Consider the following 27,383-nt stretch of genomic DNA (forward strand, 5'->3'; position numbering starts at 1 on the left):
CACAATAAGTCCATTGATGTGGTGGAAAACATATGGTTCGCAATCCGAACTTAAGCAAATACGATTCAAAATCCTTTCTGCACCAACTGCATCAGCAACAGTGAAAAGATCATTTAGCAAATTCTGATCGAAGCACAACAAAACACGTAACAGATTAACCACAGATCGAGCTGGATTTATTTTTTCAAGTTTTAAATTCATTTCATTGGGGCGGCCCGGCCCGGTGGTGCATGTAAAAATTGGCGCCCGTCCACACGGCAGGACCGGGTTCAAATCCCATCCGAACCGTCCCCCCGTAGCATGGATTGACTATCCTGCTACATGGTAAAATAAATCTTGATACGGCCAGGCCGTTCTAACCGAGCAAAAAAAAAAATCATTTCATTTATTTCTTTTAACACAAAATCTACAAAAAAAAGTATTTATTGATTTGAAAACTATAAAAAATTGGTTTAAACACATACAAACAAATGTTTACATAAAAATCAAAAATGTTCACAAAATATGTGGCTATTTTAACACCATTTCGAAAAAAAAAAACACAATTTAAACGGGTATATCTTTTCTACTGGGTAAATATCCATGGATTTTTTCCCGGATTCGAAAGTACCCGATTTGATACCTCACTGATTGTTGGTATTACAGCCAATCAGTCATGTCGTGTGAAACACTGGCACCGCTATTAGTAGACATATAACACATATCAGTATAATAGACGGTTCCATAAGACCTCTCGCTAAGCTTAATTCAAACAGTTGTGATATCCATTAACTACGTGCGCTTTAAGTTTAAGCGCAATTTAAATGCGCTTTAAGTTTTTTTTTCAACGGCAAGTTGTGTTCTAGTTTATATCAAATCTTGACTAGTTATGACACTTATCACAAAATCTATCACTAAGTAATATCGAATACCTCTATAGAAAAATGTCAATACTGCAAGTCTGGATAAAATAAATAGTAAAATCGATTATATTACGCTGATTATCCGGGAGTCGGATTATCCGTGCACCTCGGAAATGATAGTACAAAATGCGCTTTTATGTCGTAGTGCCACAGAACACGATTTTGTAGAGAATATTTGAGGTAAATTTGTAAAAGAATTAAGAATAATAGAATTAGTAATAATGATATAATGAATAATGAAGCATAAAAGAATAATAATAATTCGTTCCATAATGTTTATTTTAATTATTGTTCCTGTTTTCATCCAAAAAACATAAATTAAGAGCAAAAAATGAATTGGACTTTTTAACTGTTAAATCGATGAAAACATACAATACGGCTTAATGTCGTAATAATTAATAACAAATAAATCGATTAAAACAGATTTATCAATTATCCCTGTTATCCGTTTACGGCTACGTGGTCTAGTAAGACAAAACTGGCCAGCATGTACTGAGTGGTTGCTAAGCCAAGAAGAAGACAAGAACAAACTGGAGAGATTTGATATTTATATTATCCTAAAAATATTAAACTTTATAACCATGTATGATCCTTACACTCTCAATAAATAAAAATTGACATGAAGTTTACAAACAATGCAACTACAAAAAACCTAAATCAAGATGTCAGTTCGAGAGGGAGTAGTATGTTTATGTAAAATATCTTTCAAATTCGTTAATTACTCTCATATTTTTCTTTCCACTATAGCATATTTCACAAGAAAGCATAATAATTATCATTTGTGCTGAAAATGGTACTTACATATCATGGCAAGATGTGTTAACCTATGATACTTACCAAACGATTGTTATGCATCAGCACATCAGAAGCATTGTTCCCTTTATAAGTTTACATAAAAAAGTTTAACAACGGTTAAGTTGGGATTTGACCACTGGCCGGGCGTGTTTTAGAACCATGACCTACTAATATTTTTTTTACCCAACACTTTGTAGTCAATGTCTAATTGTAACCATGAAATTGTAGGGATGATTGATATAGTTGCGAGAGATTTTTAATATGTGATATAATTTTTGAGTATAGTAAATATATATTTCAAACGAAACAATCCTTATTTTCTTCGGTCGGTTTATTTGTCTCCTTTCTGTTTTTGTAGTGAACAACAAATTGATACATTTTTTATCTATTGCAGGTAAGTCAAGCCCAGTAACCCATAAACCCAAGTAAGGGTGAACTACCCGATATGAAACGCAAAGGTAAGCATACATTTACTTGGTACGGCTAAAGGATGCAGTTTATTTAATTTGTGTTGTTGTTGTATGTATTCGGGCTTTTACTCCGGGCTTCCGGGTTGCTTATTGATAGTTTTGCTACAATTTCCACTTGCCCTTATGTATATGTACAGATTGTTGTGTCGATTATTAGCTAGGTTAACCTGTTTCGTTTTTTGTGTTTGTTTTAATCGCATCGTAGTCGCTTTGCTTCGGTAGGACGCGGCTTTGCTTGCTTCCGTATTCGTGCTGTTTCTTAACCGTTGCTAACATTTGATGGACTAAAGTTTTGCACTTACTTACGATGTTTAACGTTACATTAAAATCCAGTTTTCGTTTCAAAAGGTGGATACTTTTGGAAAAGGAAGGAACATCGGTAGGAGCTGGGAAACGGGATTAGAAGCTGGACATTGTAGTATTTATTTACATTTAGTTAAAACTATGTACACATTTTACCCTGGGCTATGGTAAGATAAAGATTTGTTTAGTGCCTATGCTCAAACTGCATTATTACGATCACCTCAAAACGTCGTTTCAAACATGCTCACAAATCATTCGGTGCGCAATAGTTCCCGCATGATCCATGTTGCATCCATCGCAATGGAGGCGCCTGGTAGCTCCTATAAAAATATATTTTCATACGTTGGAAAAAACCAAACATTTTATCATAATGTTTAGAGAGATCATATACGACGATACAAACACGATGACAGAGACAACATGTTGTTGGTATTTGAGTTTGTGAGTATGTGGGTATTCTATGCGCTTATTTGCCTTTTGCAAATGCACTTGCTGCATTCCACCTTTAAGCTTGTTTTTGAGATTTCCGATTTTTCTCCACACGGTTGGTGAGATTGATCGATTGCCTTGGGGCTTGGGCACGGCAAAAATGTGTGCTCATAGTCACTGGTACGTACTTTCGCAGCTTGTTGCATCACCTTGGAACGAATAGGACGCAGCTGTCTACGTTGACGAGGGCCGCCGAAGAAATAGTGGCTGCAGACGGAGGCGGTGGAATGGGATAGCTGCTCGGGAGGGGATCCAGCTCGAGTGCCGTACCTTCTGCCAACGAGGTATTAGCCGATCCGGCACCACTTTTGGCCTCCCTCTGCTGGGGTCAGGTGACCATCAGATACCGTATCGAGTATACCATCACGGTGCAGATGATGCAGATGTAGAACGTTACCCAGCAGACCTTAACGTAGGAATCGATCTGTAGAATACCGGACGACGACGCTAGCGGGGATGACTTATCAGCTGGAACCACAGAACAGAAAATTAGATCGTTAGAATATGGAAAATTACATTATGGTAAGGAATACAGCATTATGCAACATTGTATTTAACGAACGAGGAATAACTTGAAGCATGATAATCGCCTCGTTTGTATGCAACTCTACAGCATATGGTGATATGAAGATTGTTAAAATTGCATAAATGGATTTAAATTTTAAACAACATTTACATTCTTCTTTCCAAAAGTTTCTGTAACACGTAAGACGGCATTGATGTATTTTGCATTTACAGGGTTTATCAGGTTAACAAATAAGGTTCCCCACATTTTTTTTTACCCTGTGCGATTGAAAAAACACAACTGTTCACGAGATATTCACACATCATGCCGTTTCTGATACACTTCGTACTTAACTGTTGTAAATTTTTGCCTTCGATTTTGACTAACCTAAAGAGTTATTAAAATGTGCCTACTATATCCATATTATAAAAAAAATTGATTGAATTTGACGACCTTATCAAAAACTGTTTATCTTATTTTTTATTATTTAACTGTTCAACTTGTTTTTATTAACGTTGACTATTCTAAAGCCTGCTCGTGTTTTACGGGTGTAATTTAGTGTGCTTATTGGTCCGTTGACAAACAAATAAATTATTAAACTATAAAACTATTATTTGTTTACTTGAGAAATGTTGTGCTATAAACTTCATGTTTATAGTTCTATTATAAATCAATAATATGTTCAAAAATTTATCCCAAAATCAGCTAAAAAATCAAGTTTCTTCAGTTACTGTAACAGTACAGCACATTTGGATAATGCATCCATGAGCGCCTTGAACAATAATCTAAATAATTTTAACATCGCAAATGATCTGTTCATGGAAAAATCATAATACAACACCTGATGTTGGAGTGCATAATGTTGCGAGCACTGTCATAGGTAATGCTCCGACATGTACATACATGAAAATATGATATAGCATGCAATAGAACACACAAATCCATCACCTAGCGTATCGTTCATTTTGTTGTGCTGGTGTTCATTTTAAAATAGTTTTCATAGTATCATCAAACACACGTCTCTTTTGCACTCGATTAACGAGGAAACATGATAAAGCAAATCGGACTACGTAGAAATCCTTCGGGAACCTGTTCGAGGGAATCTTGTTGGCATCGATTTATAACAACTCGCATTCAGATACACGAGCTTATTGCCCCAGTGTCCCATAAGTGTATATTTCACACAAATCGTTGTTGCAAATGTTTTGGAACCTTCCGAAGCTTTGGCCGGATTGCAAGCTTACCCGGTTTAAAATTTTCTTGACCCAGAGTGGGATACTACATCAAAGTTGGGTGCACCCGGTCAGTGCACACAATAATGTTGTGGAAGAAATGGAAAACCTATTTTCTTGCCGTGATACTACCGGAAGGAAAGGTTGCTGTATGGTCAACGGGTAAAACAACATTCAAGATATACGGGTTGGAAATCCTTGTAATGACATACGACAATCCGGACGAACCGTTCCGGGACTGAGTTATTGTAGCGTAGCCCTTGCTAGTCCACAGAGGGCCAAGCTGCATCATGATTCGTAGCGTTGTAAAGTGCTACCGACAGCTCTATTTGAACAGACCGTCTGTCCAGCCAATCGTTGCACAAACCGACTCCCAGTGTACCTTGAGACCAACTGGCGAAGCGAGCCCTCAGTACCCAAATGAGTGCAGCAAGTCATTCCCGTTCGGCCAACATGATGTCAGAAAGTGCAGCACGACTTTTCGCAACACTGTCACTCAACAATGTTTGCTTTTGGTTCTCCGGGTTTTTTTTTCTACTCCCCACCCACAATGGACAGAAGTTGTTTTTCCTTCATAAAACATTCCTGTCATCTTCAACTCGTCTGGTTCAACCCGGCACACTGGGTATACTCCCTTTGGGATGTTTTTGCAAAAGAAACAACAACAAAAAAACACTCAAGCGCACGGGACCTTCACCGACCTTTTCGTATGCTCCCTTCAGTGGTCTAGAGTGAAAAATATGATAAAATAGAAGCCGGCAGCACATATGAGGAAAGTATAAATTTTCCATAAAGCCCTCGCAGCAGCAGCACCTTTCGAGAAGTTCATGCACTCCAAAAAAGGAACCGAAGACGCCCCAAGCAACCGTGGAACGTTACGTATGCGCCAGCATGGTGTTGGAACACTTTCGCAGAGAAAACGACACATGCATGGTACAATTTATGAGTGCTTGTGAGTATGCATCCCAGACATGGGTGGGTAAGCAGTAAGCAACGAAATCTGCAAATTGACAAACTGGGAAGCGTTAGCGTTTGGAGTTATGTGCAAATGTGCCCGATGGCTAACGTTGGTACGGGGTACCGGCTGTGCTGGGCGAAGTAAGCCCGGCGTTCTATATGGAAGGAAACTACCAGCAACAAGCGACCAGTTTCGGGTATCCGGGACTCGTATTCATACGACGGAATTAAATGCAAGCCCCTGAAGCGTTCCCACGTCCGGTAGATTCTGTTCGTTGCTTCCTTTTTTTCACTCCAGCATTGTTTCCCGAGGGTTCCTGCATTCCTGCGCTGCCGAGAAGTGTTTCGAAATATTCTTCATTCTTTTAGCCATTTCATTTGAAGCCGAGCTTCAAGAGGAAACAGCGAATGGTTGCAAAAAAGTAAACAACAATTTAGAAAAAAAGGAAGGAAATAAACAGAACCGAAATGTAACAAAACGTTCTACAGGGACATTCTTTCACGTGTGTCACTTTAATATTACGCTGTTGCAAAACGCTTGGTTTCGTTTCCAGAAGCGTTTGGCAATTGATACGAACCAAGTGTGGAATAGACTGTGGACAATGTCGACGATGGCGGGAAGCTTTCGGGGGAATTTCTTGGGACAAATTTATATTTGCTTCGTCGTTCGCGTTCGTTCCGTTGGCGCTATGCTTTGCGATTGTTTAGGCAGCTTTAACCCTTTCAGATGTCGCAAAAAGGTACAGAAATTAAAATTTAGATTTTGCACGATACGTATGATCAATACAATGAGAGTAGGAAATTGGTTTTTCTACCATAGAAATAACAACTTTCCTTACATATGCTCTTGATTCTACGACTTTATTCATGTAATATTAGAACTTGTAAGCGTTTTAAGCGATTTTTTTAAATAATCTTTTTCGAGGAACAAAATTATGTTTGAGTATTGCATTGTAATTCGTACTATCACTTCAATCTGTAAAAATCATGAATGAACTATGGAAGCCTCCTCGTGGAAATTTTAACCTCAAAAATTAAAGAGATGAAAATGAAGCGTACCGGGAATTCTAGTGCTAAAATAAGAAAATATATCTCATTATTACTATTTTCTTATCGATGCTTTTACTTTCCTTTAAACATGTTTAAAGTTCTCACATAACATTGTCAGTTTTGGGTTAAATTATCTTTTAAGGCAATGTTTATTTTCACTCTCTTCCTTAACTGTTGTTCAAGGGTTAATAATACCGAACCAAAAACGACATGCATACACCTTCAACGGCATGAAAACACAACAACCACCCGAAAAGCGATATGAATTATCGTGCCCATTTTTCACACGTCCACACCATCGCACAATAACCTCAATCTCGTACCATTTCGGCCACTTTCAGTTCGGTCGGAAGTAGATGCTTTTCTGCATACTTTCTCTCTGCAAGTAGCTCTGACACTCGAAAATGCTGAATCTTGTGTGGCCCCTAGTGTGGGAATGCTGTGTATGTGTGTGTGTGTGTATAAGTTGTTCCTCGTATCGAGCTACATTGTCTTCGTCGTCTCCGGACGTGTTGCCGGCTGTAAAATGTTTCAAATGAACGCAGAACGCACAGCGTCCAAAGGGACAAGGGAATCTATTCTGCGCGATGATTTATACCTTCACGTCCAACGCTTGTAGCTTTTCTCATTTCGAAAGTTCTTGATGTGGAAAATGTTGTCACATACGGCTGGCATAGGCAAAAGCTGCTTCAGATGGATGGTGGATTCAGGATACAGAGGGAATAAAGTGGAAGGCTTAGAAGATCCTGTGGCGTAGTAGTAGAGTTGAATGCCTGCAGTGGGTGGATGTGCACTGTGGATGAATTTTATCCTTGGGCAGATATGAAGCTATCCATATCCGAATCGTGGCTTCCGTTGACGCACAGGATGGCCCACTGCCGTCATTGGATAAGGATGCCCCTGGGAACGGGATTGGCGCTTGGTTTCAAGTGCCATGAAGTGAGCTGCTGCTCTGTAAGCCTCAAAACAGGTCGAGAAGTTGTGAAATTACTTCATTCGTGTTTCAACTGCAATATTATCTTACAGTTTGCTCATATCGTTCATAGTAAGTAAGCTGCTTCTATATTGCAACGTTCGCAGTATGGAGAGTGCACTGTAATTGCTGCACTGCTTATCGGCACAAATTCTTAGCAAATTCCCTAGCGAAGAAGCTAATCATGATGGAAATGTAATGCTCAGTGGCAGAGCAGCGAATTCATTGCAGTGTATCATAGAACATTCCTTCTCCAATATGAACTCTATCCATACATAAATTAAATATATTCATTGACAATACAATAAATTAAATAAATAAACTTTAATTTGCTTTAATATCATTCGTCAAGGTTTTCAAAGTAAGCATTATAAAAAATACTTATCATTATTTATTATAAACCTTTGCAATGATAAGGATAAACCAATCTAGAAGATCGGAAGCAACTTATTTGTGTTTTAAATACCTTTTTTACTTAAACTAGTATAAATAGTATTGGAGGCCCGATGGTGTATGTGATAAACGGCGCCTGTTCCACACGACTGAACTGGACATCAAATCCCATCCCAACCCGTCCCCACGTAACACTGACTATCCGGCTACTTGGAAAAATAGTTTCGAAAGTCCAATATGGGTGGCATTACCATAAAGCCAAAAGGAGAGAGTATAAATAGCATAATTAATTTTAGGTTAAGGCATATTACAGCAAAACTAATAGTATATGGAGATATGGATATTAAAACGCCATGATTCCCAACGAAAGTAAATCAAATTTAGTATCATCTATCTTTTGCAAGGTTATCAATTGTTATCTCACTCATTCATCTTTAAGACATTTTTTTGCATCTTCAAAGAAACTTCGTGAAGATGGCTTGCAAAGTCCTAGATGAAATCGTAAATTTTCTGGGACTAGCTAAATAATTACACTTTTATAACTAAACGTAAAAAGAGAGCTTTCCCGCCAGTTCAACAGGTCAGTTGAATTGCTACTTGAACATCAAACTAAGTATTCTTGCATCTTTGAACAGCTTAGCGTAAAACACAAAGATTAAGAACGCCTTACCTTTGTATCCGTTCACGGTCAGATAGGCATCGTTCTGATCCGTTAGCTCCGTCTCATGAACCGTCCCTTGGTAGAGACTAATACTGTGTCCACTAGCAGAAACTCCGGTCGCCAATATCCGAGGCCGATCTTCCGGTACGAGCAGTTCGATGGCCTCATGATAGAGCTGGTGAATTGATGCTGAGCATTTCAACTGTATTGGAAAATCAAAGGGAAATGGGTTCATATACATATATTACTGGTAGTAATGAAACAATTGCATAAAAACAAAGAGCTTTGTTGTTATTTTCAAGCGACAGAGTTATACTCAGTATGGATCAACTGGTTTGTCAAGATAGATTATTGCTGGCATAGCTACACTGCATAAAATAAGTTAAAAAGTTAATTAAAATAACCATTTGTTTTAACAATCCGGTTTGCGGCTGTCTGAGGCTTAATAGATCGTTCTAGTTTCATCTTAAAATGAAGTAAAATTACCAGTATAAAAGCATGCATTTGTTAAATGATGTAAGAAACCATGGGATAAACACATTAAACAAACGAAAGAATGAGGTAAATGTCTTCGGATAAAATGAAAAGCAAAATAATTACAACGGGACAAAAGAGCTGTTATTCCACCGACAGACAAAATAATCATATTGAATATCACCAAACAATTCAGTACAAGCACACAGCGTTAAAATCAATTAAACTTTTAATTAATACCATGTATTGTTATCCAGTTTCCAACCAGGTGTTGAATATTGAAATTTTGAACGCTTTTTGCTGTTCATCTCATGAAGCAGGAAACTTTTTTTTCTAGAACCACAGTAGAATGTGTGAAATATTCATAAATCTTGATCCGACTAAACATTTTTGTGATCGTGCGACACTAGTTTTCCTTCTTTTTTTAAAATTGTTGTTCGTCCAGGTTTACAATGTACTAGTGAAAGGCGTTGAAAATTAAAAATAATTTAATTTTTTTATCTCTTAATGGTTTGTTTCTATTGGGCTTATAGAATATCCCTACTACAGAAAAAAATCCACCAACTTGTAATGGTAGGAAATTTTAAAATGTTTTTTTTTCTTTATGCCTCTATCTTTTTGTCCGCATTTACGAAGCAAATTGTATTATTATCCTTTCATCCTCCCAGTAGTTCTTTGATCAGCATTGACTTCGGGAGAAATTTATAATTAATTAATTAAACTTTTCCTCTTGACCGCATTGCCTTGATTCTTTTCGCCTTATTCACGAAACATTGACGACAAAGTTAAGCGAACGAAAATAGTAGGAAGGACGGAAGAACACCATGGATATTTGTAATCAGTTCGCCAGTCACTTTGACGTGGTCTTTACGTATTTCATTAATCTGATGCTGAATGAAGGTGTTGCTATTGTACTAACACTCTTTAGCTTCTTTCTCGTTCACGATAGCCAGTCTTCCTTTGCTGTATGAAGGGAAAAGGCAGATTTAAAACATATCCATAGATTACGCAAAAAAGAAAACAATCTGTTCACAAAATGTAACGTCGATCGAAGTTTTCTGTTGTGATCGTAGCATAACTCATAACGAACAGCACCAATGAATAGCATCGAAACGTTCTAGGGTTCCCTGCAGCCATCGTCAGGGCGGGTGCATTTCTGGGACCATAGACCCAGCAATACGGAAGGGTATGAACGACCGAAATTATTTTGCATTGAGATGGGAAAAGTTTTTCCCGACACGCAGTACACGAGCGCACGAACTGTCTGGGTTGAGGGCTTTCGAAACTCCGGCCCGATTTGTATGGAATAAATTTAGCTATTTGTATTCACCGTGTGCGGTGGTTGAAGTTTTGTTCTCTTGCATTGTATTGTCAACTCAATCCTAATAGTAGTGTGAGTCGATGTTGTGTGAAATATGGTCAACCACTAGCAAATGGGCAACACCCTTAGAGCACTGATTGTGCAACCGTTGTAAAAGTGGAAAGAAAAGTACGCATCGACAAGGATGAATTGTGCGGTGTTTTGATTAACTCTAACCAGAGCGACTTGATTAAAAGAAGAGACTGAAAGCAGGAAGATGAGGGACGTGGATGTTGGTGACGAAATTAGATATAAGGGCAGCCGAAATGACAAGAAGCTGCCGAAACTTCCGGATGAATGACGAGGGATGACAATGGCTTGAAGAAGCAAAGGCAGATGCAAATTCTCGGTCGGTGAATAATTACCTTCAACTTTCCCTTCACGAAATGTTCGTGGGCCACCATGAAGTTGACACCGACGATGGATGTCTCCAGCCCGGTAAACGTATCCTTTATCGGTCGGTACAGCTTTACGTACTGTGATGGTATCTAGGGGTAAAAAGCGTGGAAAGCAAGGTGTCAAAAAAGGAAGATTTATTTTAAACAAAACAAAATTTTGATTAGTTTTTCCAGTGATTAAGAGGCAACTTTCGGAATAATTCTATCCCAATTGCAAACGGGTCGGCAAGAAGTTTGCGAATAAGCAATATTGCGTATGCGTTCGTTGTGCTATTCATGCAATGATTTGATTAAAGTTGTTTTACAAATTTAAATATTTTCAATTTTCATTTCGCAAATGTTCAGATTCCAAGGAATGATGAACAATATTTTAAACGCGTTTCGATTGAAAAAAAAATTAATTGTTACATATAATATAGTCGTGTTTAACTGTAACAAGAAATAGTTGTAATGTTCTAACCGTATCGCAGTTGCTAAAAAATGGCCCCTATTGTTCTTACTTTTGTGATGGTGACACTTTTATCGACTTTGTTATAAACTAATTTTTTTCTTTTTTTTGGACGCAATCACATTTTGTTCATGCCAAGCCATTTCTCGCTTTTTCGTACTTTTTCCCGTAGCAATAATAAATATATTATCATTGTTTCAATCGTTGCATTTCTTAGGAAAGAGCGTTATGTAAAAAAAAATCTAAATGCAAACACAGTTATAAAAATATTCAATTGTTCAACTGTGAAACAACATTAAACAATTAACCGATTTTGGAATGCAGATAGTAATACAAATTTATATCAAATGCACACGTTATTTATGTGTTTGAACGACAATTAGATTCCCGATGTAATTATAAATGAAATTCGTTCTAAACCTGTACGCATCTCACATCATTTATCTATTTCTAATAATACCCTTTTGTGAGGGTTAACAATAACAGACCGCCAAAAATGTGCCATCTTCTCTACTTTCTTTTGTTATTTTCATCCTATTCTATAGCAGCTCCGGTAAAGCTCATGTTTCCCAGCTCAGCGCCAACCTGGCGTGAAATTATCTCCGATTGAGAAGTGTAAATTCAATTAGGTTTTAAATAGGTTTTTAAATCCTGTTTGGTTTGGTGCGATCTCTCAAAAACCCTGTGGCCGCAGCGACATTTACAGTTCGCTGCGTCCGTTTACACACCGCACGCCAACCGTGCCGTACGGAGGGAAATTCGATTTTCATTCGACTTTACTTCGTTACGAAAGCCCATAGCTTTCTCACTCCAAGTTACGTTGTGTAGAAATTCCAAACCCAACGTGTACATACATTTGGCGAATAAAATCATTCAGCTAACCGAATGATCGTTGATGTTTTTTTGAGCAAGAGCTTCACATCGTATGAAATGTTGTGTGTTTTTTTTCATTTTCGATTTTTTATTTGTGTGTTTTGTAGCAATCGCCCGGTTGTGATATTCATTGGAGGGGAAAAATGAAACATTTCGAATGCTGTTTTCTTTGTACCGTACTCGGCCGAAGTGAATTACCCTGTGATGGTTCCGTTTTGTACCGTCTCCTCACTTTCATTTCTTTTCATTTTGTTCGTTTGTCAAATCCGGAAATCTAATTTCATTCCGGTATTGGTTTATGGGTTGGCGTGCGTATGCTTGTCTCGTAAACCACAGCTCAAATACGCACGAAAAAAGAGACAAATTTCCCATACAATGTCGGAACGTGCGATTCACCGATTATCAATACCCGACCAGTTCTGTGTGGTAAAGCATCGTTCATGTTACGACTGTGATGTTGTATGAATTTTTAGATTCTCCCTTCTGTCTCTTCCATCGTTATCCCTTTAAAGGCTAAGGTGGTGTCGTTTGTCGTTTCACATTTTTTTCTTTTCCGCTTACTGCAAGTCAAATTCATCGGCATGAGTTCCATCATTCATTGGCAATGAGCCAAACGGTGCCCAAAAATTTTCTTCCTACCATTACGACAACGAAGAGAACACGGGGTTTTTTTAGCACGGTACAGGTGCTATTTGTGGCAGAAGACATGGAACAGGTTCAGTAACTCGGTAACGAGTGGTGGGGAAAAAAACATTTTATTTATTTTGTTCCCATCACTTCCACTCACGTTTCTCCCTTCGCTAAGACAATAAATCTTACCGGTACATCATTAATCGTCCACGTCAAATTTGCTGCTGGTTTAGAATTATGCGAGGTGCAGTTGGCCCGCAGGATATCGCCAGGTCGGTAACGCGCCTGAACCCCAGTTACTGATGGCTGTTCAATGGGTGGTTCTGTTGAAGCGATGAAATTTCACCGTTGGAGCAGGAGAAGATGTCGATCATCAATGTTTGTTTGTCACGGATGGTAAGGGCCCGGGTGCAGGAGATAGACGATGATGATGATGATGATAGTAGCGACAATGCAGTTCCAAATAGATTGCCGTACGAGTTCCGGATAGTTGGGTTGACAGCATGTGCACGTTGTACATAGAAAGAGAAAAGAATAATAAACAATTGAGATGAGTAAGAAAGAACCGATGCCAAGATGGCCCGTCCATGTGTTGTATTTTATTTGAGTAAGAATAATGAAGATGACATGATTTTGATCTGCATATTGGTTGATAGCTTTCTGCTGAAGTTGATGGGTATTTTGAATCAGTTTACCGAAAATGCGCTATGCTGTTGCAGACTGATAAATGATTTATTCATGCATTCAGCTACAGACAATGCTGCAACTTCGTATACGTTTCCTGAAATTTGAACTATATTCGCTCCCTAACAAAATCAATACACGGTATTCGCAAGGATCGATAATTGAATATTAGTTTTTTTCATTCTGGAGTTAGCTTAGAAACGCTAAAAGCTACGACAGAATTCCCGAAGCGGCATTGAAAAATGATGTCACTTCTGAGATTAGTGAAGGAGTTTTTAGAACTTTCCTGACGTTCGATACCAGCCCAGCGGAGACGGGCTAAGCAGCTAAGTGACCTCCGACTGACGACAACGACGACAGCGCTGTACAGTTCATTAGATTTATTGATGTTCTTACGGGTTGCACTTCGACGAGGGTCACCATCTAGCAACAGTGATTTATCGTGCCACAGACCGGACTGTATTCAGGTTGCTGAGTCCGCTGCAGCACTGAAGCGCATTGGCTAAAACAGGCATTGCATTAGCACGCCAAGGTGTTCGTTGGGTAGTCTTCACCAAGCATCGAAAGTCTCTCCAAAAGCGGAACAAAAGAGTTGATATCGTTTGAGTGAACGGTGGTAAGATCATTAATTTACACTCCGGGGCGACACCCGGGAGCTCCGATGCTGGTCGCTTAATGCGCTGCTTGCTGTCGGTGTGCACTTGCGGTATTGTGTATCGTGATGATTAGTAAGATTTTACAGCTAATACATTATTCATCTTCGTCGTGTTCGTGGCCTCGGTAACCTAGAGGCAATGATGAGAAAATAAGCTACTGTGCAACACTGGCAACATCAAAAGCGAACCAATGCGCAGGACAATCTGATTTCCTGCCGAACTGCTGGCTGCTGTGAGTCTACCCAGCCCATCGTCCGTTGTAATTAATATGTAATTAAATAAGGCTTTCCAGCGATTGCAAGTGTAAGCGCCGCGTAAACCGAGGGCATCCAGCATCATCCTGGGATTCTCAACATCCTTGTTAACGTCTCGGTGGCAGTAAAGCGCCATGAAAGGGCTGGCATATCTACCTCCTTCTTTCTCTAGCTGCACCGTTAGGTGGGGTGAGCGTTGTGCCGTAATGGATAATACATTTGCGATGCAAAAGCGTTCGCGTAGAGGCATATTGGGGATGCATTTACTGCATCTGATTACCGCTTTTGCAATTGATACGGCCGCTAAAAGGTGGGTAGGTCAACCGGAGCCGCCACTGCTAGCTCAATGCATATATGTAATCCTATTAAATGGCATAATAGGATGCAAAATGAGACGAGGGATTCGTAATAGGATATGTGATTTGCTGCCACAAAATGTCCCTATTCCCGTCAGCCGTACCAAACACGATCTCATGCAAATGCTGCCATTTAGGGTTTGGTTTAGTTTTAATCAAAACAAAATAATTAAAATCGAAACTCAAATTATGCGATTTGCGTTGTGCGGCTTGCCGTGGTTATAATTTATATTTTTGACTAATGATCGATTTTAATTACAATACAACCAGCGACATTGTTTAGCGAGTTTGGCAGTTTCGAGGGCTAGCAAGAGGAACTTATTCCCGCTGTTTGATGATGAGGTTATTAGCGTACAGTAGTGGAAGAAACATACAGAAAATGGTATTTAATGGTATCATGCTGTCAAACATTCATTTTTTTACATTGGAATTGTTCAATTTATATTTATCGTATACAAATATTCATATTGATGTATGTATATTTTTGTAACAGCAGACAAACAAAGGCACCACCAATTGCACCACAAACCCCAACCCTGGGTATATATGTATTTTATGATGCAAAACGCCACAGTCCGGTTATTTGCCATCATCAGCTGCAAAATGGCGTACCATAATCATCCCCAATCCGCAAACGTAGTATAAAAATCATTAGCTGATTTTTTCCCACCGCCAAACTATACACGCTAACGAGAGCTCATTTACCTCTGGATCTCGAACGAGAAGAAAGGAAACATTTGCCATCGTTCAAAACTGTGCTCCAAGAAGCGTAACGAAATAAAAATGGCAACAACCAACCAAAAAAAACTTTGCTCCATGCGCGTTCAATAAATTTGTACGCTCCAGTTGGTGCTGGATTAATGCTTCGTCGTTGCAAACCTAATTCCAGCACGCCCCAGTGCTTGCAGTGTGCGCAGGGATTTTACAAATTTGCCCCTATTTGCTGCGATTGCGTCACATCGTCAACCGCCTGCCGGTGCAAAGGGATCGTTACGGTTTCGGGAGAGCTTGACATTTATGCGGTCACGCGGCTATCTTTTGCTTCTGTTCCGTTGCGTGCTTCACTGAGTACTCGATTACTGCATGCCCAAAAAGGTCGCAGTCGCTAGAAATGGGAAGATGGGAAATCAAACAAAATAGTCAGGAGTAAAAGATCTCGTTCACCTCTTGATCTAAGGCTTGGAAAGGAAAGGCACGCTGTGAGGAAATGGAGATGACCAGGGAAGCGTTCTGGAAGATTTTTTTTAGTTCTCTTTATGGCAAGAAATAAGCAAGCCTGCAGCGAAGAAAACAACGGCATACTGGTCGGTGGAATTGCCAGGGAATAAATAAATTCCACGGCAATTTTGTACGCTCCAGCTGAGAGCGGTAATATTCAATAAAAAATCATTGAACCATCGTGCCCGAGGGTGGGAAAAAAGAAAAGAAGAAGAAGAAAAAAATGGCACGGAAACATCATCGGTAACATTGGGCCGGGTGCGAATAAAGCGCACCCGATAGCAAACTGTTACCGCCACCTTCGCTACCATTGATGACGGCAAAAGTGCTGTCGAGTGCTTTGGCACCCGCAGGCCCTTACGCGAATGCTTGCAAATGTCAAATGCAAAAGGCACTGACAGGTGGTGCGGGTGAGAAGGGAACTGGATGGAATCCGAACATTACTGGATGACAGCGTCGCAATGTTTCAAAGTGAGTGAAACCAGTGGCAAACTGGCCCCGGATCGATAGAAACTGTCGAGATCAAAATCTAATAATTTTTTATTGGCCATATTAAATTGTACGCCTCACGGCTACGAACCCGGTAACCCGGTAAGCATGGTTGCCATTCGGGTTGGGTGACGCTGTTGAATGTTGATGTTTTTGGATGAGGCGCCGTCGAGTTTTCTTCTCGGTAATACGAGCGTGGTAATCATATTTTACAGGAATTTTGTGAGTAATACTTGTAATATTTTTCTCGAGAGGTACATTTACTTTAACGGTACGATGGAATCATGCTTTAAAGAGATTATTGTTTGGTTTTTAATTCAGCTCAAGCACGATCAAGATCGAAAACAGAAAAATATTTTCATTATTACACGTTTTATATTTTACAGTACAGTACGTTTAATGAGTTCGTTCAAATTTTTTTTTTTTATTTATTTATAATTCATGATGATGGCTTCGGCCGTATTGTCAGCCTCTGGAGCTGAAGCAGTACAATTATCATTATTATCACAAGGCATTTCCTCCTTGTCCTTTGCCTTATCCCGGGCATAGTTCGTTCAAAATGTTGTATTTGGAAAAGTTTTTCTTTAAAGAAGAATGAAGACCAAACAGTATTTTCTCAAACTGCCACTTCTCCACCGGGAAATATCTGTTGGGCAGAATTTACTTAATGCGATAAAACATTAGTTATCGAACGAACGACAGTAATAAATTACAATCTTAAGCAGTAAGGACAGGTTTGTTTGGTGCTTCTTTGCAGAAATAATTTTAACACTACATGTCCACTAGCGCCTGTGGGGTAAGAAAGCTCTAGAGGGCGGGTTTCATCTAAAATCACCCAATCAGCAAAATACGCAGAAAGTCAGCATTTTTCTAAAATCGCCTTTTATCCGATCGCTTGATAGGTTCTTAAGAAAAAAAAGAAGAAACGACAGCATAGGACACTAATAATTATTTGCCATTCCAACAAACAAACCCCGAAAAGGAACACACAAATACCGAGAGACCATCTTACTTACCGATAACTTCCATATCTCCTGAGACAATGATCGTGTGGAAGGAGGGTGCATCGGCTGACACCTCGCAGCTGTACTTCCCGGAGTAGTTCGTCTCGACCGCTTTCATGGCAACGTGGCTTTCGTTGGACAGTGACCGCTGATGTAACGATGTAATATGGAAACGAAAAAAAAAACAGTGAAGCTGTTAGAAGTAGAAGGCAAAATGTCCATCCCAAATAGCGAATGATTAAGAAACGGAGTGGACAAAGTGGTAAAAAGAAACAAAAATCCTCCCCATTAGTACATCTATCTTTCTTCGACCATTTCCGAAAGATTGGATGTTAATGTTCCTGAAAAAAAGGAAATGCACACAACCCATACACAGCAACACAGACACATACACACACTGCAGGACTTAACAGCCAATAAGTAAACGGCAGGAAAATGAAAATGCGTTTGACAACCGAACCACGAGAATGAAATGAAAAACCATTCGTTGCCTCTGAATCTCCCTTTCTTCGAAGCAAGCGGCAGTTGGAGCCACACAGCTGTTGATTAGCTGTCGGCGTACTTTTTTTTGTCACTGTTCGTGGTGTGGCAAGTGTCGTATTCTATCATCAACCCACAGAAAAAATACAAACCACTAAACAAAAGAAAGAAACGCAAATCCCTACAATCAATCACCATGTGGCGTTCATTTATTCGTTTCGGAAGGAAGGAAACGTTATTTTTGTGTTTTGCCCTACATTGGCCCATGCCGTCCATCGTGCTGGGAACACAAAACACAAGATCAGTGCTCGTTTGCTACGTGTGCGGAAAGTGGCTTAATGGTTTGCCACAGTTTGAGTGTCGGTAATTTAGAGGTGAAGAGAAAAAACGTTTACGCGTCCGTGTAAGAAAGTGTGCTGTAATATTAGGTGAATATTGGGTGTTAAAAACGATAGCGTTTGTCTCAGGCAGTCTCATAGATAAGGACTTTTGCCGATATCCAGTGAAGGAATGAGGGAAGTAATTTTGGAGTTTTTTGTATACGATTTTTAGTTAATTGATTTTGATACTTTTGATCATTCAAACATTATTTCGCTGTGACTATCGACTTCCATGCTTTTCGTAAACGTATTTTTTCTATTGATTTTAAGACTTTGTTCTGAATACTGTTTTCTCTCTATCTTTTCCAATTCAAAACATATTTGCATTGGTTACATTTTTAAGTTAAGCACATCAAATTTCATGTTCAAATTGCATCCAGATCTAAGGCTTAACGACTTGGCATAGCTGAGTTACAAGAGTTTGGCTTCTCATTTTGAGTCTTTTTCATGTTTCCAGTTTCTACTTCTTACTTCTAGTTTTTCAATTTTGTTGCCCCCTAACGTTACAGCTGCCTGATTGTTTTCATAATGGATCAAATTTAAAATTTTGTTTGTTAACAATAGGATAGGTACAAAAGATAGTGCAATGCTGAATGTCAATTTAGCTGGCGAGAACTAGTATGAAAAATCTCAAAATCTGTTCATTTGCCAACTGTCTACTGCAGATATTAGTTTAACGGTTTTTTTTTGTTCTCACAATTCTGCATTATTTTGCTGCGTAGTTTGATAAATACTTTCTAATTTTTCCAGGTTACACATTCGCATTGGTTGTGAATGAACACTTTCTATTTTTTGCTGATTAAATATTCCTGATTAATTATCTTAAACAATATAAAACATAGATGTTACATAACTACTTGCGCAATTTGATTCTTCTTCTTCTTAGCTTAACGACTGCCCATGCCACACCGGTCATTCTTGCTTACTAGACTTATTTTTACCACGGATAGTCAATCCTTTCTATGGAGCGACGGTCCGGATAGGATTAGAAATCCAGACTTGTCGTTTGGAATTGGCCATGTTTATCACATACACCACCAAACCGCCCTGTCGCAACTAAACATTGTGTTTTATGTGACGAATGATTCTTATTTAAATTTTAAATATATTTGGAAATAAACCCTTTTAAATGTGTAGGCTACTATCACTTTAATCAAACGCGGTTTTTAAACGATATTCTTAATTCTAGACAGGCATTATTTTAGAAGATGTTATACTATCGATTTGCCCTTAGCTAAATGGAATTCTTACACTAGACTGTTACGCTAGAGCGGAAATCTTTATGTTACAGTTTCCTTCAAATGATATAAATTTTCTAAGTTAATTGTAGAACGATTGCGCAATGAAATAAGAAAAAAACTGGACATTCAAACAATAAACCAAACCCATCAAGTGTTTCAGCTCGGAAGAGTAGAAGATTCCGGTACGATTAAAACATGGAATATGCTGGCCGGCTTTCGACCATCGTGCGTATGCCGGTGTACGGTTTATTGCGTAAGCTCCAAATACTCCTGCTGAATGCTTTATTCCGATATCACGCCCCAATGGCATCAGTGATAAAGGTGAGGATGCCGGTATACATCCAAGAGCAACTTAAAAAAACGTTCCAAAAATTCACATGCATTACCAATGCATACATACTCACATGTACACACATTACCGTTCAACCTTCTTAGGTGTTTCGATAGTAAAAATGGATGGAAAAGCGAGCAGCTTAAAAGCTACCCAAAAGATCAGCAAACGAACATCCGTGCTTCCAATTCGGTTCAAGGCTTTGAAAGTTCACTACGAAAACATTCTCAATTCAGTGGGCTGCGGGGTCTTTATCGATGTTGTTTATCGACCGGAAAGCAACAAAAAAGCAGAAACACCGACGTAAGGGCTGCAAAAAAAGATACTGGCGGGAAATACTAGCAATTTATTTCTTATCTATTTTGCGGCGTAGTTTGTCTCCTTTCCGGACAGAAAAGCTGATTTTCGCCGTGGAACGCCATCGGACACTGTTACCGGCGGTACCGTTCGAGGAAAGCCAATATCCAGACGCCAATACTGCCCGATCCGATTGGCATTTTTATATGTACGTTGGCCCGCTGTGGTTGTGTTTCTACGCATGCATGTTGGTAGGTTTTTTGTTTTTGTTTTTGGCTTTTCAAATGGCCTCACCAAACAGTTTCGGTACCGGAGGTTTCACTCGATGCTTTAGGACGGAACCGTTCAACTGAGCATTGGTAGGAAAGAGTACTCGATAAATGCGGCCGCGAGTGATCCTGTTAGCAGCCAGCCTTTTCCGGTTCGTGGCAATCTCATTGATGGCCAAAGTGAAGCCCAAAGCTGCAGACAACGACAATCGGCAGGAGACAAAAAGAGGGACAAAAAAAACATGGAAAAAAAATAAACGGAAATCAAATCCACAAAAAATATTGCCGTGAACAGCACGGTTCGGTTGTCTTTTTCCCAAGCATTCTATATTTTTTCGATACTTCCAATAGCGACAAAAGCTCCAAGCAAGGACGCCAACTGTAGTTGATCTATGTGGCGTTACCCTCATGCATTGCACTCCGGGGAGTGAGTGGGTGTACGTAGATGCTTTTTTGTTCCCTCTACCGCAGCATAGTTTTTCTCCTGAGGGACAAATTTTGACAATCATTTTTTCTACGCATTTGACATGTTTACTTTCTTTCGCTGTCGCCATTATGAGTTTTTCGATCAGTGCGAACATTTTCACGAACGCATAAACAGAGCATAACCGCAGATGAAATACTAGGCCGGTTTTCGCTTCCCAGTTGCGTAACGCACAGAGGCGCCCTCGGGCGAGAAGATGGCAGAAATACTACGTCATCACGGGTTATGAGTCGGAACGACACGGTTTCCTAACTAATGCATACGGTAGGGATGTATACAACTACAAACAAAATGCAACAAAAAATATTATGTCCACCAGACAGGGTACTTCAGTGTCCTAGGACAACTCAAGCAACACATTTGTAAGCGATGTTTTGATCGGTAAAAATGAATCTTTGAGCACTTAAGATATGCCAAAACTAAGATTAATCAGTACAAAATTAATCAACTGACTACGTTCATTTTAAATCTATTTAGAACCTCAGCAAGATATCTAAATGATAAGAATACTTGAACACTTCGTAGTGTAACCTAGTTCTTGTTTTAATGAAATCAACTCGTCCAATGTTGGCAGGATTGTTCATAATAAGAAAGTTGTGTATTTTTGTCTATCACTGTGAGTATTGGGTTCCGACGAACGGTAACTAGACCAAGAAAACGACAACAAGCACCAATGTAGTGCGAACGAAACAACGAAACAATCATAAACATTCACAGCATTCTCGCCGTTTTTTTGTTCCAAACCAGCGTGGTAGGTTTTATGGAAGCATGAAAAATGAGATAGGTTTTTCTTTCGATAACTTTTTGCATCTCTCCAACGAAGATGTTTGCATGTTTTGTGGGAATACAGACCGTTAGAACTGGAAAAGACCAACCAGTTACTCCAAACCTCGCAATCGATGAGATGGTGGAGATTTTGTCCATTTGATTGGTAGCCTAGATTGGAATCGGGACACACAGTGTTCCGGTTTCGATCTACCACCACACAACCCGCTTTCAGCGAGTCGGGTTGGCGATTGAATGATTTGAATTTTCATTAGCTCTCCCCTCCATACCCTCCTCCATGGTCAACGGCATACCCATCGTTGGTATTGGTGAGAAGAAGCACAGCAAAGGACGAATGTCCTTTCCACAGATGCAGACCGGTGAGTTCGGTTGTGTCAGATCGGAGATTGATTTGTGGTTGTGAGCGTGAAGATTTATGGAGTTTCGCGGTCCCACGATGGCGTCCGGTTTTTGGGCTGACCGGTTTGGCGCGTTTGAATGTCAATTTATGCACTCCGTTCCTGCTGATAAGCCTGTAGCTGCATCTGATTGCTACGGAACGAGTGTCGTGAAAAGAAGATTAGTGAAGTGCTTTACGTTTTTAGGTCAGCGAGTTTTGTTCAATACACAATGAGCTGATGGTGTCATCAGATTCTGGTACTTTTGCACAAGTATAAAAAATTACGATTGTCTAAACCTTGTTTTTTCATTAAAAAAAGCATAGTTTAGTGATTGGTTTAAAGTTAACTAAGAAGCAGCTACACATTATTTAACAATTTGTAAACTTTTTTTATTTGAACATGAATCTAACGTGCACTCGCGCTTAAAGTTTCCGGCTGCGGTTGGTTTCTTTCATTACCATAATCATACGTTTACCTTTGGCTTCAACTTTATCGTCCAGAAGATCATTTGGAAATCTGGAAGATATTTCTTTACTGGAGCGTTGGCGATATTGAGGTCTTACCGTGGGTAATGGACACTCAAAACTCATAGAATGAAATCTAGACGATAGGCCAGGCCAGCCGCGTATGGGGTTCGCTCGGATGGGATTTAAACCCGTTCTTGCCATGTAGAGACAGGCGCCGCTACCAAGTCGTTTGTATTCTGATCGATTGCGGTGATCACGATTGCTTCTTTGGTAAATGGCAAATTTTATTGGAATTAGCATTAGTTGTAATAGATGCTAATATACAAAAATATGTAAATGACCGTTAATATCGGAATATTAAATCCCATTTTCACCTCAACCTGTCTGTCTTATCAACTCAATAGCTTAAATCGCCTTAATGTTTTTTCCTCCTCTTGATACATTGACATTAAATGAACCTTCGTTTAAATTCCTTTTTTATATATTTTTGTTTACTTTTCTTTCCATTTCTATTCGCGAAAAGTTCGTGAAAAAATCAAGCGGTGCTATATTCAATAATAACGCATAAACTAAACACATTTCGACCACTTGAAAGCTTGTTGGCTGGTGAATGAGCAATGGGTTCCATACTAGCCATGCCTGCTAAAGATGAAAGCTGTAAAAAGCCCCTTTTCAGGATCTTCGTTTTTCGCGTTTGGTATGTTGTCTTTCTGCTGCTGTTGCTGCGTAACACAAGCGTTCTTAGAACAGTGTACCATTAATCAAATTTGTTTCGCTTCCCTTACTGTTGGGAATGTGTTTTTTTGCTTTATTTTGGACACATTTTGTTGCTTCCCGGTTGTCCACGTTCCTTTCCCCGATGAGCCAAACGCGTTTTAACTGAGCAGTGCAGCGTTTATGTTTGTGTGTGTTTGTTTCTCAACCTTTTTTTGCACTGTGATGTCACTATCTTACGCGATTTCTTTCGATGCTAGCCAAAGACATGGTTCGCGATACTGCCTTTTGCTGTAGACGAGGTAGCGGGAAAAAATTAATTGCTCCCTTAGCTTTTTGCTATCCAAGACACGGAGACACATTTTCCCGTCCATTCCACTTTGAGTGCTACGCGTGTGGCCAATGCACCATGTTATTTTGCGCGCCTCTTATAGCGCCTTCAACGCTTTTCTTGTTTTCATTTGTTTTTTTTTGCCCGTAGCGTATTGCAGCGAATGACTCTTGCTCAATAGCACATCCTTGCGAGTGAAACACTTTTTCTTCACTTGTCAGCGAAAGATGCCCGCGTGTCTAAATTCCCCTTGTTTTTTTCTCACGTCTCACCAGCCTTGACTGGATTTTTTCCTGCTTGTTATTTTGTGCTTTCGGTTTTTCTTTTCTACATTGACTTAGAAGAGGAGGGGTAGATTTCCCATGTGAAAAGTAGAGGAAACAGGCATAAATGGCAAGCATTTTGCGACCATTGCATAAGAAATGTTTCCCTTCGTTTTGGTCGGCTTTTCAGTGCGCGTCATCGAAATGGAAATGGATCTCGTCGGGGGGATTTTTTGTGTGCCACCGTCCCAATGGGAGCAATGATTTCGTCTGAATAATGGAGTAATTCAATATCGAAATTCCTCCGCTGCGATGGCAAACAGCTCTCGGAAGGATTTTTAACCTCGGTAAACAATTTATTGCTACCAGAGCCATTGCTAGAACAGATAAAATGTTACTGTTTCATACTGTGTTGGAGTGAACATAACAAATCATCCTTTTCTTCGAAGTACGATAACAAACAACAGCACTTTAAATCAAATTTACCAATAATTCTAACTCTTGATCGCTTATCGTGTAGAGACAAATGATTACAACTTTGAAGTGTGATCAATAGTTTTGAAAGAAATCGACATAGTGTTTAGCGTTCTGGCAGAGTTCGGAGATGATAATAAAAATGCACAGTTTTAATAAATTGTTCCACCATACTAATCGTTGAAGCGTGCAAAGCAGTACCAACTCTCCATCGGTTCAGCAATGCCGTACGATTTGGGGAAGGCATTCGAAGAAGCAACAAAAAAAAATCTCTGTAGCTGAACTTTTACCAAATGCCAACCAAGCAATATATATCTACAACTTTGCTCACCATACCAACACGCTCCGAACCGGAACGCCATGTAAAGTGTTGTAATTCCATTTGTAGGAGCACCCCGTATTCGACGGGTTTGTAGTACAAGTAAAAATCCGGCCGTTCGGCTTACCAGATTTATGAGTGTAAAGTTCAAAAGTTTTCGCACATGGACACGGGCACCGGGAGATAGGGTCATGTTTTTTTTTTTGCGGGATGGAAATAATAGCACCGTAGTGATGGGTAGGGCATGGGCATATACTAAAGGACTTGGATAGGGCATAGGCTACATACAGATGAGAGGGGAGAAAAAAACCAGCAGTCTTCCATTGCCATCGAGCCACGAAAAGTCACCATTCCGTAGAAATCTATGGTGAAAAAGTCTGCTAGAGGCGAAGGGTAAACAAGGAACAATTGTATACGGAGGATCGGAGGTTGCAAGAAGGAAATAATATCCACTAAAAGGTTGTGTCAAGCACACCGATTTCGGAAACTATTGTATGCATAAATTTTACTTTCAACTACGCCTTTGGTTATGCATTCAAGATGCAGTTTTCCGATGTGAAAACACATTTCGATCGTTGTAGAAAAGAATATAATGTTGGGTAGCTTTTTTTTATTGAGGAAACCATAGATTGTTTGATTTTTTAATAAAGGCGAAATGAAAATCAAAATCACATTTGTAAAAGTGAGGTTGAGTTTAGGTGAAATTTAATATAAATTTAAAGAAAGAGATATAGTCAACAATTTTTGAAATGATTAATTTATGTTGCAAAACTATTCTAATGATCATAGTCTCAAAAGTATTATTTTGCTACAGTTAGTTCAGAGGTACAGTTTAACAAAGTTTAGTTCTATTCAATAAATAATTAAAAATGTTTTTCCTAGGTTATAATACGTTTTATGTTTTTTTTAACATTTTGAAGAATTGCGAAGAATCTAAAAAGTATCTGTTTTTTTTTGCATAAATGCGTACGTTTAATTTTACTTTTTTATACTCTAAGTATATTTTTAAAATTAATATGAAATTCAATAGAAATGACGCTCCACAAACTTTAATATACGCTAGTGAATTGGTTACGATACCTATTCACCGCATAAAGTAGAACAAAACAATTCTTACCTCAACGTCGATTCCGCTGACGGTGCTAAAAACTTGCACCGAAGGATGTACCTGGGGTGTGTAGCGATAGAACTCTCGCTTACCCTTATACCACTTGATCGAGTAGAGCCGCTCGTTGTCCTCTAATTCGTACTCGCAATACAGATGGACCGGGTCGCCTTTCCGGACAGCCGTTGGGACCGTAACCCGTACGTTGCGCAGCCCCACGGACAGCTCTGCAGCATTGCAAACAATGGAAGATAAACGGAACGAGAGAAGAGAATGAAATAAGATGAATATAGTCATTAGCTCTACAGCCATGCGATTAGTGGAAATAAAGCTAGTTCTTTCGAGCAGCAACTGTGAGCTGCAACTTAACGAGCTTGGATTGCGGAAAGTAAATCCTTTTCGAATACAACCGTAAACCCCTCCATACTGCTTTCAGTGTTTTTGCAAACTTCACTTCGCAAGGTCGTTGTTTCACGTACAGTCGCAATAGCATTTTTCAACTCAATTATAATGGAAATATCGTAAAGCAAACACTCAAAACATAATGCTTTCATTCTTGAAGCACAGTTTTCACTGTTTATAAAACGAATAAATAAAATTGAACATCTTTTGTTGCTTGACATAATTTGTGCTAGCGGCAATAGGATTTGGATGGTAAAAAAATAATAATGGTTTAAACTTGCATATTGTGCTACCCGTTGTGTATTTGTTCTTTTTTGTGTGGTTTGGCAATGCGTCTCGGAAAAGCGCCTGATAAAAATGTATTTTTTATTGTTCTGTGTACACGCCGCATGTGTTGTTTTTTCAATCTTTCTCGCTATCCTGGCACAATGTTTACTTGCACGATGCACCACTTTAGCTTTGATAATTTAATTAAAAATTCGTTTTTATGCCTCCCAATGCTCCTAAGCTGCGATGGCCTAGATATTAAAAATGAAAATAAAAGCACACTGGAAACAAACAGCACATGAAACATTTTTGTTTTGTGTTTGGTTGTTGTCGCTTTTTTGTTTTTGCAGTATGCGAACCTTTCCACATCTCCGAAAATAAACGACCATCCTTTGGATGGTTGGAAAAAACTGTGCTTGTGTTTGATTCTGATGCCTCTAGCTCAATGTAGTACGTGTGCCTTTGTCAGTGCAATCATCTTTTATATATAAAAAACAACATTTCCCGTATCGTTGCAACATTCATAGAAGCACAAATATTTTAAAAATTTAAATAAGCAGTAAAAAATGATCAGATATCGTGTGTGATAAAGTATGTGTGATTCTCCCATGCTGTGTGACCTATGTTGTAAGATTCATGCTGAATTATTCCAACCAGTTTCAGTTTTGTCTTTTGTATTATTTATTAGTAATTCTATTTCACTCTTGGTTAAAAATGATTATTGTCCAATATGTAACTCATATTTCATATATGCTTATGTTTTGTTTATGGTGCTACTTTGATTTCTGATATACTATACGAACAATTAATAACATATTT

The 27,383-nt window shown here is 39.1% G+C and overlaps 1 protein-coding gene across 3 annotated transcripts in view; it reads right to left on the reverse strand.

Moving 5' to 3' along the window:
* Window positions 1-2,010: 2,010 nt before the first annotated feature.
* LOC125766139 (uncharacterized) overlaps window positions 2,011-27,383 on the reverse strand; it is a 77,379-nt gene continuing 52,006 nt past the window's right edge. For all 3 annotated transcript variants that reach the window (XM_049431824.1, XM_049431822.1, XM_049431823.1), the window contains exons 3-8: window positions 25,908-26,122; window positions 17,587-17,722; window positions 13,103-13,236; window positions 10,930-11,052; window positions 8,740-8,932; window positions 2,011-3,427 (exon numbers count right to left, since the gene is read on the reverse strand). In XM_049431824.1, coding sequence (XP_049287781.1) covers window positions 3,288-3,427; window positions 8,740-8,932; window positions 10,930-11,052; window positions 13,103-13,236; window positions 17,587-17,722; window positions 25,908-26,122 — 941 coding nt within the window. In that variant the 3' untranslated portion in view covers window positions 2,011-3,287. The remainder of the gene's footprint in view (window positions 3,428-8,739; window positions 8,933-10,929; window positions 11,053-13,102; window positions 13,237-17,586; window positions 17,723-25,907; window positions 26,123-27,383) is intronic.

This window comes from Anopheles funestus, chromosome 2RL (genome assembly GCF_943734845.2).
Source record: "Anopheles funestus chromosome 2RL, idAnoFuneDA-416_04, whole genome shotgun sequence".
Taxonomy (NCBI): Eukaryota; Metazoa; Arthropoda; class Insecta; order Diptera; family Culicidae; genus Anopheles; species Anopheles funestus.